The sequence below is a fragment of the Carcharhinus amblyrhynchos genome, unplaced genomic scaffold (genome assembly GCF_965287045.1).
Source record: "Carcharhinus amblyrhynchos unplaced genomic scaffold, sCarAmb.v2.hapA scaffold_53, whole genome shotgun sequence".
In the NCBI taxonomy this organism is placed as follows: domain Eukaryota; kingdom Metazoa; phylum Chordata; class Chondrichthyes; order Carcharhiniformes; family Carcharhinidae; genus Carcharhinus; species Carcharhinus amblyrhynchos.
In genome coordinates this window covers 1,580,339-1,597,291 of record NW_027649794.1, presented here as the reverse complement: position 1 = coordinate 1,597,291, position 16,953 = coordinate 1,580,339, and the positions used below count along the sequence as shown (strand labels likewise).

The following is a 16,953-nucleotide window of genomic DNA, read 5'->3' as shown; positions in this document are numbered from 1 at the left end:
GCCCTCAGTGTCAGGTGGTCCAGCTAGGGTAAATGCAGTGGAGTTATGGTAATAGGGCCTGGGTGGGATTGTGGTTGGTGCAGACTCGATGGGCTGAATGGCTTCGTTCTGCATTGCAGGGATTCTATGAGTGACTACTATTGCTGATCAGCCAACTTTTCTGATTGCCTCCTTTCCCAGTCCACTCCAGTCAGCTTTGTCCACCTTTCTTTGTAATTACTTAAGTTTGGTACAGTTGTTTTTTGACCCAAGATCTTCATTCTTAAACTGAATGCTAAATTCTACCATGTCATGGTTACACTTTCCTCTGGGACCCTTTACCCTGAGACTGTTAATTAAACCAGTCTCATGGCACATAACCAGATCCAAAATACCCCTGGTTGCATCCAACACATATTGTACCAGGAAACTGTCCCCAATACATTGGCCAGAATTCTCCAGCTGTTCACACCGGCGGGATTCTCCAGTCCCGCTGGCAGCTCACCCCCACCTGGGGGTGTCCTGCCGCTGTGGGGTGATATCAATGTGAATTCCCATTGATGATAGAGAATGCCAACGCTAATAAACAACACGGCACCTCCCACTGGTGGGAAACACATAGCTCAGAAGCCAGAGAGTCTCACCTTTTGCATATATCCTTCCCTACGGCTGCCTCTGCCAATTAGAGTTTTGCAACCCACATGAAAATTAAAGTCAGCTACAATTAATGCACTTTTCTTTACATGCCCTCATTATCTCCTGACTTATTCTGAGCCCAACACTATTAGGGGGCCTGTAAACTACTCCCCCCAACGCTTTCTTCCCCTTGTTACTTCTTACCTCCACCCATTCTACACCTTCCGATCCAAGATCCTTTCTTGCTCTTGTACTTACTCCATCCGATACTAACAAAGCGATCCCATTACTCTTCCCTCCCTGCCTATCCTTATGAAGTGTCTTATATTTCTGTCACACAGCTCCCAGCTTTATCTCCTTGTAGCCATGTCTCTGTAATGGCTATAAGATCATACCCATCTCATCAATTTCTGCCGTTAATTCAGTTAATCTGTGCTGAGTACTACCCACATTTATCTGAAGAGCCACTAGCTCATGTTCCTGCTCCAGGCTAGTTACAAACTACTGATAAGTTTGAAACTGACAGAGGACTGCAGAGACAGGGTCATTTCGTGTGTTCAAGGGTGAGATTGACAGATTTTAATCAGTAAGGATAAAGGATCTTTCCAAATCGAAAACAATCACATTGCTTATTATATTCCTGCTCATTCCTTACGTTTTACAATGTCCTCTTCCTTCTTTTCTCACTTTCCCACTTTGTTTCTCTCCCGATGACATATCCACCAAACCATTGGGCTATTTGACGTTTGGGGACATTGATGTATTCATCTGTTTCATGTTTCTGTTCCATTGTAATGACAAGATTATTGAAACTGACACTGAATCGATTTCTTGTTAATCTCCCCCAAGTAACTCCCATCAACACATTGACAATAATTCCTGTAACAGTCGGCCTTTCAGAAGTGCCTGTGGCAAAATGTGTTGCAGCCAAGGGGAACCCTCCAGCCGGGATCAGGTGGATTTCCAATCCCAGTGGAAATTATACAACAACCCAGAATAAAAGCGACAATGGAACAACAACTGTCACCAGCCTGTACAACGTGGTACCCACTCGTTCCACTGATGGTCAAAAAGTGACTTGCAATATCTCCCATCCAGCATCGGGTAGCAACAGTACATTCACAATGGAATTATCCATCCTCTGTAAGTCCCCTGTACAAATATATTTTCTAAAAATATGTGAAACATAAAAGAGTGGCGAAAGTAAACATTGGTCCTTTGGAGGATGAGAAGGGGGATGTGATAACTGGAAATGAGAAAATGGCTGAGGCATTGAGCAGGTATACTGTGTTGGTCTTCACAGTTGGAAGACACAAATAACATGCCAAAAATTGATGACAGGGAGGCTACGGCAGGTAAAAAGTATCATTATCGCAAAAGAGGTAGTGTTGGGCAAGCTACTGGTAGACAAAGTCTCCTGGTCCTGATGGAAGGCACCCCAGGGCACTAAAAGAGATGGTGGGGGACATAGAAGATGCTCTGGTGGTAATTTACCAACATTTGCTGGACCCTGGGGTGGTTCCCATAGATTGGAAAACAGCAAATGTGACGCCACTGTTTAAAAAAGGAGGTAGACAAAAGGCAGGTAACTAAAGGCCGGTTAGCTTAACTTCTGTAGTAGGGAAAATGCTTGACTCTATCATCAAGGAAGAAATAGCGAGACATCTGGATATAAATTGTCCCATTGGAAAGATGCAGCAAGGGTTCATGAAAGGGCAGGTTATGTTTGACTAATTTGTTGGAATGCTTTGAGAACATTACGTGTGCAGTGGACAATGGGGAACCTGTGGATGTGGTGTATCTGGATTTCCAGAAGGCATTTGGCAAGGTGCCGCACCAAAGGCTGCTACATAAGATAAAGGTGCATAGTGTTACGAGTCATGTATTAGCATGGATAGAGGATTGGTTAACTAACAGAAAGCAAAGAGTGGGGGTAAATGGGTATTTTTCTGGTTGGCGATCAGTGACTAGTGTTGTGCCTCAGGGATCAGTATTGGGACCGCAATTGTTTACGATTTGTGTAGATGATTTAGAGTTGGGGGCCAAGTGTAGTGGATCAAAATTGGCAGATGGCACTAAGATAGGTGGAAGAGCAGAGTGTGCAGAGGACGCTGAAAGTCTCCAAAGGGATAAAGATAGATTAAGTGAGTGGGCGAAGGTCTGGCAGATGGAGTTCAATGTTGGTAAATGTGAGATCATCCATTTTGGTAGTAGTAACAGCAAAATGGACTGTAATTAAAATGGTAAAAAATTGCAACATGCTGCTGTGCAGAGGGACCTGGGTGTCCTTGTGCAAGAATCTCAAGGAGTTGGTTTGCAGGCGCAGTAGATAATTAAGAAGGCAAATGGAATTTTGTCCTTCATTGGTAGAAGGATGGAGTTTAAAAACAGGGAGGTTATGTTGCAGTTGTACAAGGTGCTGGTGAGGCCACACCTGGAGTACTGTGTACAGTTTTCGTCTCCTTACTTGAGAAAGGATATACTGGCACTGGAGGGGGTGCAGAGGAGATTCACTAGGTTGATTCTAGAGTTGAGAGGGTTGGCTTATGAGGAGAGACTGAGTAGACTGGGGCTATACTCATTGGAATTCAGACTAATGAAGGGAGATCTTATAAAAATATATAAAATTATGAAGGGAATAGATAAGATAGAAGCAGGAAAGTTGTTTCCACTGGTGGGTGAAACTAGAACTAGGGGGCATGGCATCAAAATAAGAGGAAACAGATTTAGGACTGAGTTGAGGAGGAACTTCTTCACACAAAGGGTTGTGAATGTATGAAATTCCCTGCCCATTTGAGGCTACCTCCTTGAATGTTTTTAAGGCAAAGATAGATACATTTTTGAACAGTAAAGGATTTAAGGGTTATGGTGAGTGGGCGGGTAAGTGGAGCTGAGTCCACAAAAAGATCAGCCCTGATCTTATTGAATGGCGGAGCAGGCTCGAGGGGCCAGAAAGACCATTCCTGCTCCTAGTTCTTATGTTACCTTATGTACAAAGAAAAATAGTTCAATCCAATTAGAGACACACTATAGCAAATTCCTGCTCAATTGGAACAGGATTACGTTTATCTCATTGAGTTTCTGGGTAGCTGCAGTGACAGGGTTTCTGGGAGGTTCGGAACGAGGGGTTTTGTTTGATTTCACCACCCGTCCATTTGTCAACCCCAACTGAATATATTAAATAAGTCAAAGACTAACATATTGTTCCAGAGCACAGATTTAAGCAACTGTCTGATGAATGTGCGGTTACTAAATCACTGTTTTTTAGAAATTCGCGGTTATTTTAACTTTGGCCAATTTGGTTCCACAATTTGGTGCACAATGTGAAAATTGCTACGTCAATGCAGCAGGTTGTTGTAGTGCAGAATGGACATTGTCTGAAAATCATGGAATCCCCACAGTGCAGACAGAGGCCATTCAGTCCATCGAACTGCGCCGAGAGGCTCCATCCCCATATATTTACCCTGCTATTCTCCCTGACACTGAGGCTGGAATTTTACTGGCATTCCTGCCTCAATTTGGGGGCTCGGGGACCAGCATTCTCTCTTGCCCTCGGCTGGGATTGTACGAACCTCGGGCAGACGTGCTGGTATAATCCTGCCCGGAGTGTCAACTTAGCACGGCTAATCCACCTAACCGGCACATCCTGGGACTGTGGGAAGAAAATGGAGCACCAGAAGGAAGGGGAGGGGGATGTGGGGGGAGGGGGGGGGGGCGTGAGGCTTCAGTTGTCAGAACAAATTTTTAAAAATTTGCTATTTACCATTTATATAGATGATCTGGAGGAGGGAACCGAGTGTATGGTGTCGAAATTTGCTGATGACACCAAGATTGGTGGAACGGCAAATTGTGCGGAGGGTGTGGAGAGTCTGCAGAAGGATCTAGATAGGCTGGGCGAATGGGCCAGGAAATGGCAAATGGAATTTAATGTTGGCAAGTGCGAGGTGGTCCACTTTGGTAGGAATAATGATAGGAAGGATTATTACTTACGTGGCGAAAAACTGCAGCAGGCGACGGTGCAGAGGGACCTCGGGGTCCTTGTGCATGAGTCGCAAAAACCCAGCCTGCAGGTGCAGCAGGTGGTCAGGAAGGCGAATGGGATGCTGGCCTTCATAGCGAGGGGGATTGAATATAAAAGTAGGGAGGTCTTGCTGCGGCTGTATAGGGCATTGGTGAGGCCGCAGCTGGAGTACTGTGTGCAGTTTTGGTCGCCGTACTTACGCAAGGATATTTTGGCCTTGGAGGGAGTGCAGAGGAGGTTTATTAGGCTGATACCGGAGTTGAGGGGGTTGAGCTATGAGGAGAGGCTGAATAAACTAGGCTTGTACTCGTTAGAGTTTAGAAGAATGAGGGGAGATCTCATTGAGACGTATAAGATGATGAATGGGATGGATAGGATAGAGGTGGAGAGACTCTTCCCACTCAGAAAGGACAGTAGGACTAGGGGGCACAGCCTCAAGATAAAGGGGGGGGCGGTTTAGAACGGAGTTGAGGAGGAACTTCTTCACTCAAAGGGTGGTGAATCTCTGGAATTCTCTGCCCGTTGAAGTGGTGGAGGCTGCCTCGCTAAATATTTTTAAGACGTGGGTTGAGGGGTTTTTGATAAGCGAGGGGATTAAGGGTTATGGAGAGAGGGCGGGAATGTGGAACTGAGCCACGACAGATCAGCCATGATCTTATTGAATGGCGGGGCAGGCTCGAAGGGCTAGATGGCCTACTCCTGCTCCTATTTCTTATGTTCTTATGTTCTTATGTAATATATTTACCAGTCAGGATGGGAAGTTACTTGGAGGGGAGCCTCCAGACGTTGGCCTTCCCCAAATATCTGCTGCCCTTCGTGTGGTAGTCGCACATTCCAGGGGATGTATTAAACTATAGATGCTTTATAGAATCAGACAAACCTTATAGGAGGCCATTCGGCCCATTGAGCCTGCACAGAGCACAATCCCACCCAGGTCCAACCCCCCTCACCTCAAGTATTTGCCCTGTTAATTCCCTTGACACCGAGGCACAATTTAGCACGGCCAATCGACCGAACCCGTGCATCTTTGAAGTGTGAGATGGAACTGGAGCACCCGGGGTAAACCCACGCAGACACGGGGAGAATGTGCAAACTCCACACAGACAGTGACCCGAGACCAGAATTGAACCTGGGTCCCCGGCGCTGTGAGGCGGCCATGCTAACCACTGCGCCACCATGCCACCTCCTGTGTTCTACCACATGCTTGTGGTTCATTCAGCTTTGAAAGAAATCGCTCTTTGATATTTTAAGATTGCACAGTTCATCCAGATGCTCCGGTTTCCTCCCACAGTACAAAGATGTGCAAGTAAGATGGATTGGCTGTGCTAAATTGCCCCTTCGTGTCAGTGGGGCTAGTGGAGTAAATCTGTGGAGTTAGGGGGATAAGCGATTGTTGTCAGTGCAAGCTCGATGGGCCAAATGGCTTCCTCTTGCACTCTATGATTCTATGTTTCTATTGTTAATCGAGTTTCCTGTGGCAGTGACCACTTTGACACAAATACAAAGTTAGATTCTTTGCTCTACTGGAGGCACTGATCACATGAACACTATGATTTCTTGCATAGATCCACCAGAAGTAACCATAATACGTGACAATAACAGCAAGAGTGTCAACCTCAAATGTGTGGCAAAAGCCAATCCGCCAGCAAAAACCTATTCTTGGCAAGGGTAAATATGTGCTGAATTTATTGAGAATTTCATTGTGTATGCTTCCTATCCTGTGGAGATAATGGATGGCCCAGAATTGTGACATGCCCGTTAAACTGGTCTGAGCCGGCAACTTCTCTCCACGTGTCATTGTTTCCAGGGCAACACTGGTGAAAATGTGTTAGAGTTGAGTCAGAGTTGAATCTTCACTGCGTTGTGTGTTTCAATGAGAAACCGTAAACTGAGAATCTGGATCCCGTGACCAGGTGGATATCGAGAAGAGTGAGGTCATTTCCTAACCTCTTCATCGTCAGATTGCACCTTCAGCTCCAGAAATGCCAACTAGATTAAACAATAAAACAAATGTAACTAGAAGTTTGGGCCTCATTATGTGGGTTGTTGGAAAAAAAAAAGCGACAATCTGAGGTGCCACTTTCAGCCCAGTGGAATGTCACACCCACAAAACACAACTAAACTTAAAAATACATTCTTATCTCAGGGTTATGTGGCCGTTGGCCCCTTAACAGCTTGGTGAGCAGAACCAACATGAATTATTACTGACCCAAATGAACCATCCCCTCTCCCGCTCACCACAGGGCCTTCTGTCACTTGTTCATTAGCTTTATTTTCAACAAGCGCTGACCTCTTATCACATATTCTGCTATTTTTGCCACGACTCACACCTCCATTAGTCCTTCACGGTACCATTAACGCTCCCTTTGCCTTGTGTCCGCTACATCTTTCATTAACTTCAACCTATCCCAATTCTGGGGCACATTCTCTCGCTGTATGATCCATCACCCCTCGTCAGCTCTGAGAAGAGTCACGGGGTCGCGAGATGTTAACTCTGCTTCTCTCTCCACAGACTGAGTTTGTCCGGCATTTTCTGTTCTCTATATGGTCGGTCACTAGAACCAGCATTAAGAATGAATCTGTTCTGCAGGACAAGAGCAGGGCAGAAGGAGAAGGAAAGAATATCATTTTGTGTGAGATTAGCATGCAGGCAATACTTATGAATAAGATGATGGGGTAAACTAATGTATTGGAGTTTAATATCGGTCTAAATGTGCCCACAATACAAGAGTGTGTATCGCGCACTGAGTGGGATTAGGCTGATGTACAACAGAGAAGCCCAGAGTGCAGGAAAATTTGTGGCAAATAGCAATTAGGATGGTTTGTTGTATGAGGTTCTGTGTCAGAAATCTTTGGGACAGGTTTCCCTTTGGGTGATAAGGGGAAACAGGCAATAGAAGATTGGTCTCCCATTGCGTCTTTGCTGATTGTCACATTCCCCTCAGCAGGGTCATCAACATTGTCTTCCTTCTTCTCTGGTTATCTACAATCCTCCTACCATCCAATCTCAATAGCACCCTCCTGTCCGACCCTCCCTCTTTCCCTTTACCCTCACTCCCTCCATCAATGGTTGCCATGGTAACACTCTCAGTTCCTCATTTCCAAACTCCACATTTAGTTGTCATTTTTTTTCATCCGTGGGACATGGGCTGGGCCAGCATTTATCCCGAGTTGCCCTGGGTGCAGTTGAGAGTCAACCACAACTCTGGAGTCACATGAAGTTGAGACAAGGTAAGGACGGCAGATTTCCTTCCCGAGTGAACCAGATGGGTTTTTTGACAATCAACAAAGAGTAGATTCTTAAGTCCAGATTCTTAAAACATTCAGATCCCACCACAGGCTGGAAGGGGAGTAAAATTCACCCACACCTGAAAATGACTTGTTTCAGAGACTATTCCCCAAACTTTTAGCTGGAAAAAGTAAACTTTTGGCAGACTTTATTCCAGCAGGATTCGCGGTGGGATTCGAACCCAGGTCCCCAGAACATTCACTGAGTTTCTGGATTAATTATCCAGCCACAGTATCACTGGGCCATCGCCTCCTCCAATTTCTGTTCAATTTTTCAAAAACCCTTTTGACTCCTCAACCCTACTCTTGATCTGACCCCCTTGTTTATCTTTCTGTCATTCCGACTGATTTGAGGCATCCTCCACCAAAAGCTGATTTCAAAAGCTGTTCATCACTCAGTTTCACCCTTCAGAATCCGATTGTCAGCTCCAAGGAGTGCAACAATGTACTCCAGTGACTGATCTAGACATGTCATCACCTTCATGCTGGGATTGTTGGACTTACAGAGGTAACTCAGCTCACCTGGTCATTCCTCTGACCCTACCCAAATTGCTTTCATTTGATTTGATTTATTATTGTCACGTGTATTGCGATACAGTGAGAAGTATCGTTTCTTGGATGCTATACAGACAAAGCATACCATTCATAGAGAAGGAAAAGAAAGTACAGAATGTAGTACTACTGTCACAGGTAGGATGTAGAGAAAGGTCAACTGAGTGCGAGGTAGGGCCATTCAAACGTTTGATGGCAGCAGGGAAGAAGCTGTTTTTGAGTCGGTTGGTACGTGACCTCAGGCTTTTGTACACTTTTCCCAATGGACAAAGGTGGGAGAGAGAATGTCCGGAGTGTGTGGGGTCCTTAATTATGCTGGTTGCTTTGCTGAGGCAGTGGGAAGTGTAGACAGAGTCAATGGAAGGGAGGCTGGCTTGAGTGGTGGACTGGCCTTCGTTCAAGACCCTTTGGAGTTTCTTGCTGTCTTGATCAGAGCAGGAGCCCATACCAAGCTGTGATACAACCGGAAAGAATGCTTTCTATGGTACATCCGTAAAAATTGGTGAGAGTCGTAGCTGACATGCCAAATTTCCTTCGTCTTCTGAGAAAGTAGAGGCGTTGGTGAGCATTCTTAACTCTAGCATCCAGGACAGGTTGTTGGTGATCTGGACACCAACGTAATTGTAATTGTGAATGTAAGCTTGATGTGTATCATTGACACAACACGCATGGATTGTTCCTCTATCTCAGCGCTTCCAATCTTGATTATTCCACCAACATTTAAACCCAGAACATTTGCCCTTAAGTTATTAATATCAATCTGTATCCCTTATGCCCCATTATTCACCCCTCCTGATGTCCCTTACCCATCCAGCCAGTAGTAGGTACAAGCTGGAGGAGTACAGAATGGGTTGGCTGCTCCATCGAGCCCAGATTTAACATTAATCACCCCGATTTAGTCACCAGGACATTTCTTCAATGTACGTTGTTGGTTTTTCCAAGGTTACCAGAAGGAGTGGAGACAAACACAAGCCAAGTCTTCATAAAGACCAGGATGAATGGAAGCGTGAGCTGTTTTGTCAACAACTCAATCGGGACTGGAAATAGCACAATTGAGATAATATTTAAAGACCCCAGTGAAGGTATTTATTAATGAATTGTCATAGAAAGTGACTGATTCCTTTTATTTTGTTCATGGACGCACTGGTGACAGAGGTTATTCAACAACCAGATATCAGATTAGGTGATTGGAATGATGAGCTCGCCTTGAGACTGTGAGAGGCGCTATAAAAATGTAATTTATTATTTCAGTGATGAGTGATTCACACTCTCAAAGCATCGGGCATCTTTTCAGAGCGACCATTTCACCCACTTTACCCCCCAATCTCCTCGAGGAGCTGTTACTTTCTCTGCTCTGATGACCCCGGGCTGCCCTGAACACTGCGCTTATCCTTTCATGAGACGTGTGCATCGCTAGCTGGCCAGCGTTTATTGCCCAACCCCCCCATTGCCCCTTGAGAAGGTGGTGGTGAGCTGCCTTCTTGAACAGCCGCAGTCCCTGAAACGCAGGTACACCCACAGTGCTGTTAGGGAGGGAGTCCCACGATTTTGGCCCAACCCCAGTGAAGGGACGGCCGATATATTTCCAAGTGAGGATGTTGGGTGGCTTGGAGAGGAACCTCTAGATGGTTGTGTTCCCATGCCCTTGCCTGTTTTAGGTGTTAGAAACAACAGTTTTGGAAGGTGCAGTTCGCAGAATCCCTACAATACAGGAGAAGGCCATTCGGCCCATCAAGTCTGCACCATCCACAATCCCATAACCCCACATATTTACCCTGCAAATCCCCTATCGCTAGGGGCAATTTAGCATGGCCAATGCCCCGAATCCACACACTTTTGGAAGAAACCAGAGCGCCCAGGAGAAGTCTAGCCAACACGGGGAGAGTGTGAAAACTCCACAGAGACAGCAACCCGAGGCAGGAATTGAACTCGGGTCCCTGGTGCTGTGAGGCAGCGGTGCTAACCACTGTGCCACCAAATGTGGTCCTGCGGTGCATCTTATAGATGGTTCACACGGCTGTTGTTGCATGTCAGGGAGTGAATGTTTGTAGACGTGGTGCCAATCGAGTGGGCTACCTTGTCCTGGTGCCAAGTTTCTTGAGTGTTGTTGGAGCTGCACCCAACCAGGCAAGTGGGGAGTCATCACACTCCTGACTTGTAGATTATGTATAAAATTAGGTAATATTAAAGATAGTTTTTGATCCTTTGGTTCCCCAAAGGTTGAAAAAGATTGTTTTCTTTCTCCTAACATGTCAACAATTACAAAGGGGGCACCAAGTAAAAAGAAATTTGGATTATTTTGAAAACACATCTCCAGACTTTCATACCACCCCTCAGACAAGCCAATGAAATATTGTCAGCTATATCTCGTTGTTCAGCAGTGCTTAATTGTAAGGAGTCTTGAGAAAATAATCAACGCGTGCATTAATTGCATTTCTTTTATACTCAGATTTCAACTCGATTTTGTAGAAACTTTTCCTTGAATTCTTTTACGGGGTATGGGAATTGTCAGCTAGGCCACAATTGATTTCCCAGTTCCAATTGCCCTCGGGTTGCTGTCTGTGGGGCGACTGCACATTCCCCCCGTGTCTATGTGGGTTTCCTCCGGGTGCTCCAGTTTCCTCTCACAGTCCGAAAGGTGTGCTGGCTAGATAGAACATAGAACACTACAGCACAAACAGGCATCAATCACATCCATACCTACCAAGCCATTGAACTATCTGTAACTCCCAATCCCATTAGATCCCATATACTCAACCAGAAGTCTTTTAAAAGACCCCAGCGAGCTCGCCTCTACCACCACCGACAGCAGCCGATTCCACTCACTCACCACCCTCTGAGTGAAAAACTTACCCCTAACATCTCCTCTGTACTTGCTTCCCAGCACCTTAAACCTGTGCCCTCTCGTAGCGGCCATTTCAGCCCTGGGAAATAGCCTCCGAGAATCCACCCTATCTATTCCTCTCAACATTTTATAAACCTCTATCAGGTCACCTCTCAACCTTCGTCTCTCCAGGGAGAAGAGACCGAGCTCCCTCAACCTATCTTCATAAGGCATGCCTCCCAATCCAGGCAACATCCTTGTAAATCTCCTCTGCACCCTCTCAATCGCCTCCACATCCTTCCTGTAGTGAGGCGACCAAAACTGCGCGCAGTACTCCAAGTGGAGTCTGACACTTGGATCATAAAAGAGTTGATATTTTGGGCCGTGGAAATCTAAATGTGTTTATCATTCGTATTTTTCTGCCTTGCCTACTTTATTTTATAATTCTCACATTTAACTTCAGTATATTTCAGTAATTGAAATATTTTGTTTTGTTTCAGTGAAGCATTTGTAGAGTTTTGTAAAGTTTAATGGAAAACATTTATGAACAACAGTAATGTTATAAATACAAAGTTTGATGCCGTGTTAACACATAACTAAATGGGCGGCACGGTGGCACGGTGGTTAGCACTGCTGCCTCAGGGCGCCAGGGACCCGGGTTCGATTCCCAGCTTGTCTGTGTGGAGTCTGCACACTCTCCCCATGCCTGCACGGGTTTCTTCCGGGTGCTCCGGTTTTCTCCAACACTCCAAAGATGTACAGATTAGATGCATTGGCCGTGCAAAATTCCCTCTCGGTGTACCCAAACAGGCACCGGAGTTTGGCAAATAGGGGATTTTCACAATAACTTAATTGCACTGTTAATGTAAGCCTGCTTGTCACACTGATACATGAACCTCAAGCTTTAAACCTTGAATGTGCAGTGTGACAATACTGTGCCAGTCTTAAATATATTTTGTGCCATGCTTCCTGTGAAAAAGATATTAAAATTCAAGTCTGTTCAGCTGGTGACACTTTGTCTGCTCCAGGCAACCCAAGTGCAGAGAATGCAGAAGCGTAATCCCTCCTAATTATTGGACTGCTTGTTTTAATCTGAATTAATGCAGCTTTGTTTTTTTTTGGATTTTTTTTCCCCTGAGTTTCAAAATAGGGTTTAATTAGGTCGATTGACAAGAGAGAGTCTTGTGCTAATGGGAGGAGTGAGATTAAAGAGAGAAAGGCAGGCAGTTTCTGTTTGGGTTGGCAAGGAGCAGGGTTTCTTCTGGGTTTCTTCCAGGTGCTCCAGTTTCCTCTCGTGGTCTGAAAGACTCGCTAAATTCGCCCTCAGTGTACCGAAATAGGCATTGGTGTACGGTGACGAGGGGACTTTCACAGTAACTTCATTGCGGTGTTAACTTAAGACGGCTTGCGACGCTAATAAATAAACTTAAATTTAAATCACTCTGATGCCAAATTCAAAAATAGTTGGGGTCTAATCTAACTTCATAACACACCTTGGTGTTTCGGATCTGTTCCCTAACAGGAGCAAATAAAATTTCTCTTCATAGAACCCTACAGTGCAGAAAGTGGCCCTTCGGCCCATCGAGTCTGCACCGAACACAATCCTACCCAGGCCCTACCCCCATATTATACCCACTAATCCCTCAAACCAATGCATCCCTGGACAGTAAGGGGCAATATAGCATGGCCAATCAACCTAACCCTCACATCTTTGGACTGTGGGAGGAAACGGGATCACCCGGAGGAAACCCACGCAGACACGAGGAGAATTTGCAAACTCCGCACAGACAGTGACCCGAGCTGAGAATCGAACCCAGGACCCTGGAGCTGTGAAGCAGCAGCGCTAACCACTGTGCTACCGTGCCGCCCAATTCATACACGACAATGAAATATATGTTATTATTACTAATTGCTGCACACTTAATTACACAAGTGCTGCCCGCAGTCTATTTTCTCAAAATTACCATCAAGTACGTGCTCTGTTTACTCTTTTGAGTGACCTTGTCCTCATTTATTTCAAAGGCGATGACGAATTTTTGAAGATGGTTATAATCGCGACTGTTCTTGTGGCTTTCATTGTCACTGTGTTGGTCGTGGCGCTACTGTGGAGGAAGCTAAAAATCCAAGGTGAATGATTCATTTTTGACAAGCTCTAATGCACAAGCTTTATGGCGCGCAAGAAGTTCCTTTAGATGTTCGTCACAGCCGCAGGAAACACGTACCATGCCCGACGGGGAATGTGATGTCTGTGAAATGTCTGTGAATGGTGAAGTTGTCCACTTTGGTAGGAATAATGGTAGGAAGGACTATTACTTACGTGGCGAAAAACTGCAGCATGCGATGGTGCAGAGGGACCTGGTGGTCCTTGTGCATGAGTCGCAAAAACCCAGCCTGCAGGTGCAGCAGGTGGTCAGGAAGGCGAATGGGATGCTGGCCTTCATAGCGAGGGGGATTGAAGATAAAAGTAGGGAGGTCTTGCTGCAGCCGTATAGGGCACTGGTGAGGCCGCAGCTGGAGTACTGTGTGCAGTTTTGGTCGCCGCACTTACGCAAGGATATTTTGGCCTTGGAGGGAGTGCAGAGGAGGTTTACTAGGCTGATACCGGAGTTGAGGGGGTTGAACTATGAGGAGAGGCTGAATATACGAGGCTTGTACTCATTAAAGTTTAGAAGAATGAGGGGAGATCTCATTGAGACACATAAGATGATGAATGGGATGGATAGGATAGAGGTGCAGAGGCTCTTACCGCTCAGAAAGGACAGTAGGACTAGAGGGCACAGCCTCAAGGTAAAGAGGGGGCGGTTTAGAACGGAGTTGAGGAGGAACTTCTTCACTCAAAGGGTGGTGAATCTCTGGAATTCTCTGCCCGTTGAAGTGGTGGAGGCTGCCTCGCTAAATATATTTAAGATGCGGGTAGATAGGTTTTTGGTAGGCAAGGGGATTAAGGGTTATGGGGAGAAAGCGGGAAAGTGGAACTGAGCCACGACAGATCAGCCATGATCTTATTGAATGGCGGGGCAGGCTCGAAGGGCTAGATGGCCTACTCCTGCTCCTATTTCTTATGCTCTTATGTTTATGTTCTTATGTTCACCCAATTTACGTGACCCATGAGGTGAATCCCCCAGCCCCTCCCGTGTGGGAGTTTTACCACTTGTTTGCATCCAACAAGGAGTGAATGGCATTCATTCTGAGATCAGTTCATGGTAAGGCGTTGGGAAGTGCTATAGAGCAAAGAGATCTATGGGTATAACTCATGGGAGCCACAGGTATTGGGCATGCTTGGTTTCATCGACCAGGATGTGGATATGCCGGCGTTGGACTGGGGTAAACACAGTAAAAAGTCTGACAACGCCAGGTTTAAGTCCAACCGATTTATTTGATAGTAAACTCACTAGCTTTCGAGGTTTCCCTCTTCTTCAGGTGAATGGAGAGTTCTGGCCTCAGACAGAGCATATAAAGCACAGACAGTTTATAGATTACTGATTAGAATACGAATCTTTACACTTAACCTGCTGTTCAGGTCCTAAAGTGGCCGACAATGTGAGTGGAAGGAGCACTGATCACAGGTTAAAGAGATGTGCATTGTCTCCAGACAGTACAGTAAGTGAGGTTTTGCAAACCCAGGCAAGTCACGGGGGTTACAGATAGTGTGACATGAACCCAAGATCCCTGTTGAGACCGTCCTCGTGTGTGCGGAACTTGGCTATCAGTCTCTGCTCTGCGCTGTCTTGTGTCATGAAGACTGATTAGCCAAGTTCCGCACACACGAGGACAGTCTCAACAGGGATCTTGGGTTCATGTCACACTATCTGTAACCCCCGTGACTTGCCTGGGTTTGCAAAACCTCACTTACTGTACTGTCTGGAGACAATGCACATCTCTTTAACCTGTGATCAGTGCTCCTTCCACTCACATTGTCGGCCACTTTAAGACTTGAACAGCAGGTTAAATGTAAAGATTCGCATTCTAATCAGTAATCTGTAAACTGTCTGTGCTTTATATGCTCTGTCTGAGGCCAAAACTCTCCATTCACCTGACGAAGATGGGAACCTCGAAAGCTAGTGAATTTACTATCAAATAAATCGGTTGGACTTAAACCTGATGTTGTCAGACTTTTTACTTCATCAATCAGAACATTGAATACAGGAGTTGGAATGTCTTGTTGAAGTTGTACAAGACATTGGTAAGGCCACACTTGGAACACTGTGTACAGTTCTGGTCACCCTATTATAGAAAGGATATTATTAAACTGGAAAGAATGCAAAAAAATTTAGGTTTCTCTTGGGACTTGATGGTTTGAGTTATAAGGAGAGGCTGGATAGACTGGGACTTTTTTCTCTGGAGCGTAGGAGACTGAGAGATGATCTTATAGAGGTCTATAAAATAGTGAGGGGCACAGATCAGCTAGGTAGTCAATATCTTTTCCCAAAGGTAAGGGAGTCTAAAACTAGAGGACACAGGTTTAAGGTGAGATACAAAAGGGTTCAGAGGGGCAATGTTTTCACATAGAGGATGGTGTCTGGGATGAGCTGCCAGAGATAGTAATAGAGGCGGGTACAATTTTGTCCTTTAAAAAGCATTTAGACAGTTACATGGGTAAAATGGGTATAGAGGGACATGGGCCAAACACGGATTAATGGGACGGGCTTAGTTAAAAAAAGGGCGACATGGACAAGTTGGGCCAAAGGGCCTGTTTTCCAGCCTTGAACCTCTATGGCTCTGAGACTCCATGGAGGATCTAGTTCTCGCAAAGGGTGATGAACTTGTGGAGCTCACTGCCCTGTGGCACAGTGGAGTGAACGATTGCAAGGAAGAGATAGATATGTTTCGAACAGAAACCGGGTTGAAGGGGTATGGGGAACAGATGGGGATTTGAGACTGGGAAGAGATCAGCCACAATTAGATTGAATGGTGGAGTAGGTTCGAGGGATTGAAGTTGCCTATTTCAGCTCCCCATCCTTCTGCGCATTCGTAAAAAAGTTAAGAAGGGAAAATTCTGGAAATGTGCAGGAGGTCAGCCTATGGAGAGAGAAATAGGGTTAATGTTTCAGGCGATTGTGATGTGGGTAAAAACTTATCCGCACAGCGAAAGTTTGAGGCCTGGAATACAGTGCCCGGCAGTGTGGTGGAAGCAGGTTCAATCGAGGTGTTTGAGACGGCATTAGAATCCCAGAATCCTAGTGCAGAAGGAGGCCATTTGGCCCATTGAGTCTGCTCTGACCCCAATCCCATCCAGGCCCTATCCCCATAACCCTCTGCCTTTACTCTCCGAGTCCCCCTGACACTAAGGGGCAATTTAGCATGGACAACCCACCCGACCCGCACATCTTGGAAGAAACCAGCACACCCGGAGGAAACCCACGCAGACACGGGGAGAACGTGCAGGCTCCGCACAGACAAAGCCGGGGATCGAACCCGGGACCCTGAGGCAGCGGTGCTGACCACTGTGTCCCCGTCCCGTCCAATTAGATGATGACTGAGTAGAAACAATGCGCAGGGGTATGGGGAAAAGGCAGGGGAATGGCATTTAAATCGATTTGACAGTAGGATTGATGGGCTGAGTGGCCTCCTTCTCCAATTCTGTAATTCTGATGGTGATCTTTCATGAGAACTGGGACAATTGATGAGTGGAGGACTAAAACGCGAAAGCAGG

At 45.8% G+C, this 16,953-nt stretch overlaps 1 protein-coding gene across 1 annotated transcript in view; it reads left to right on the top strand.

The window, feature by feature from the left end:
- Positions 1-16,953, top strand: part of LOC145337596 (poliovirus receptor homolog) — a 57,137-nt gene that overhangs the window by 33,342 nt on the left and 6,842 nt on the right. The window contains exons 6-9 of the mRNA XM_080182389.1: positions 1,465-1,758; positions 6,202-6,304; positions 9,419-9,558; positions 13,323-13,427. Of these exons, the coding sequence (XP_080038515.1) occupies positions 1,465-1,758; positions 6,202-6,304; positions 9,419-9,558; positions 13,323-13,427 (642 nt within the window). The remainder of the gene's footprint in view (positions 1-1,464; positions 1,759-6,201; positions 6,305-9,418; positions 9,559-13,322; positions 13,428-16,953) is intronic.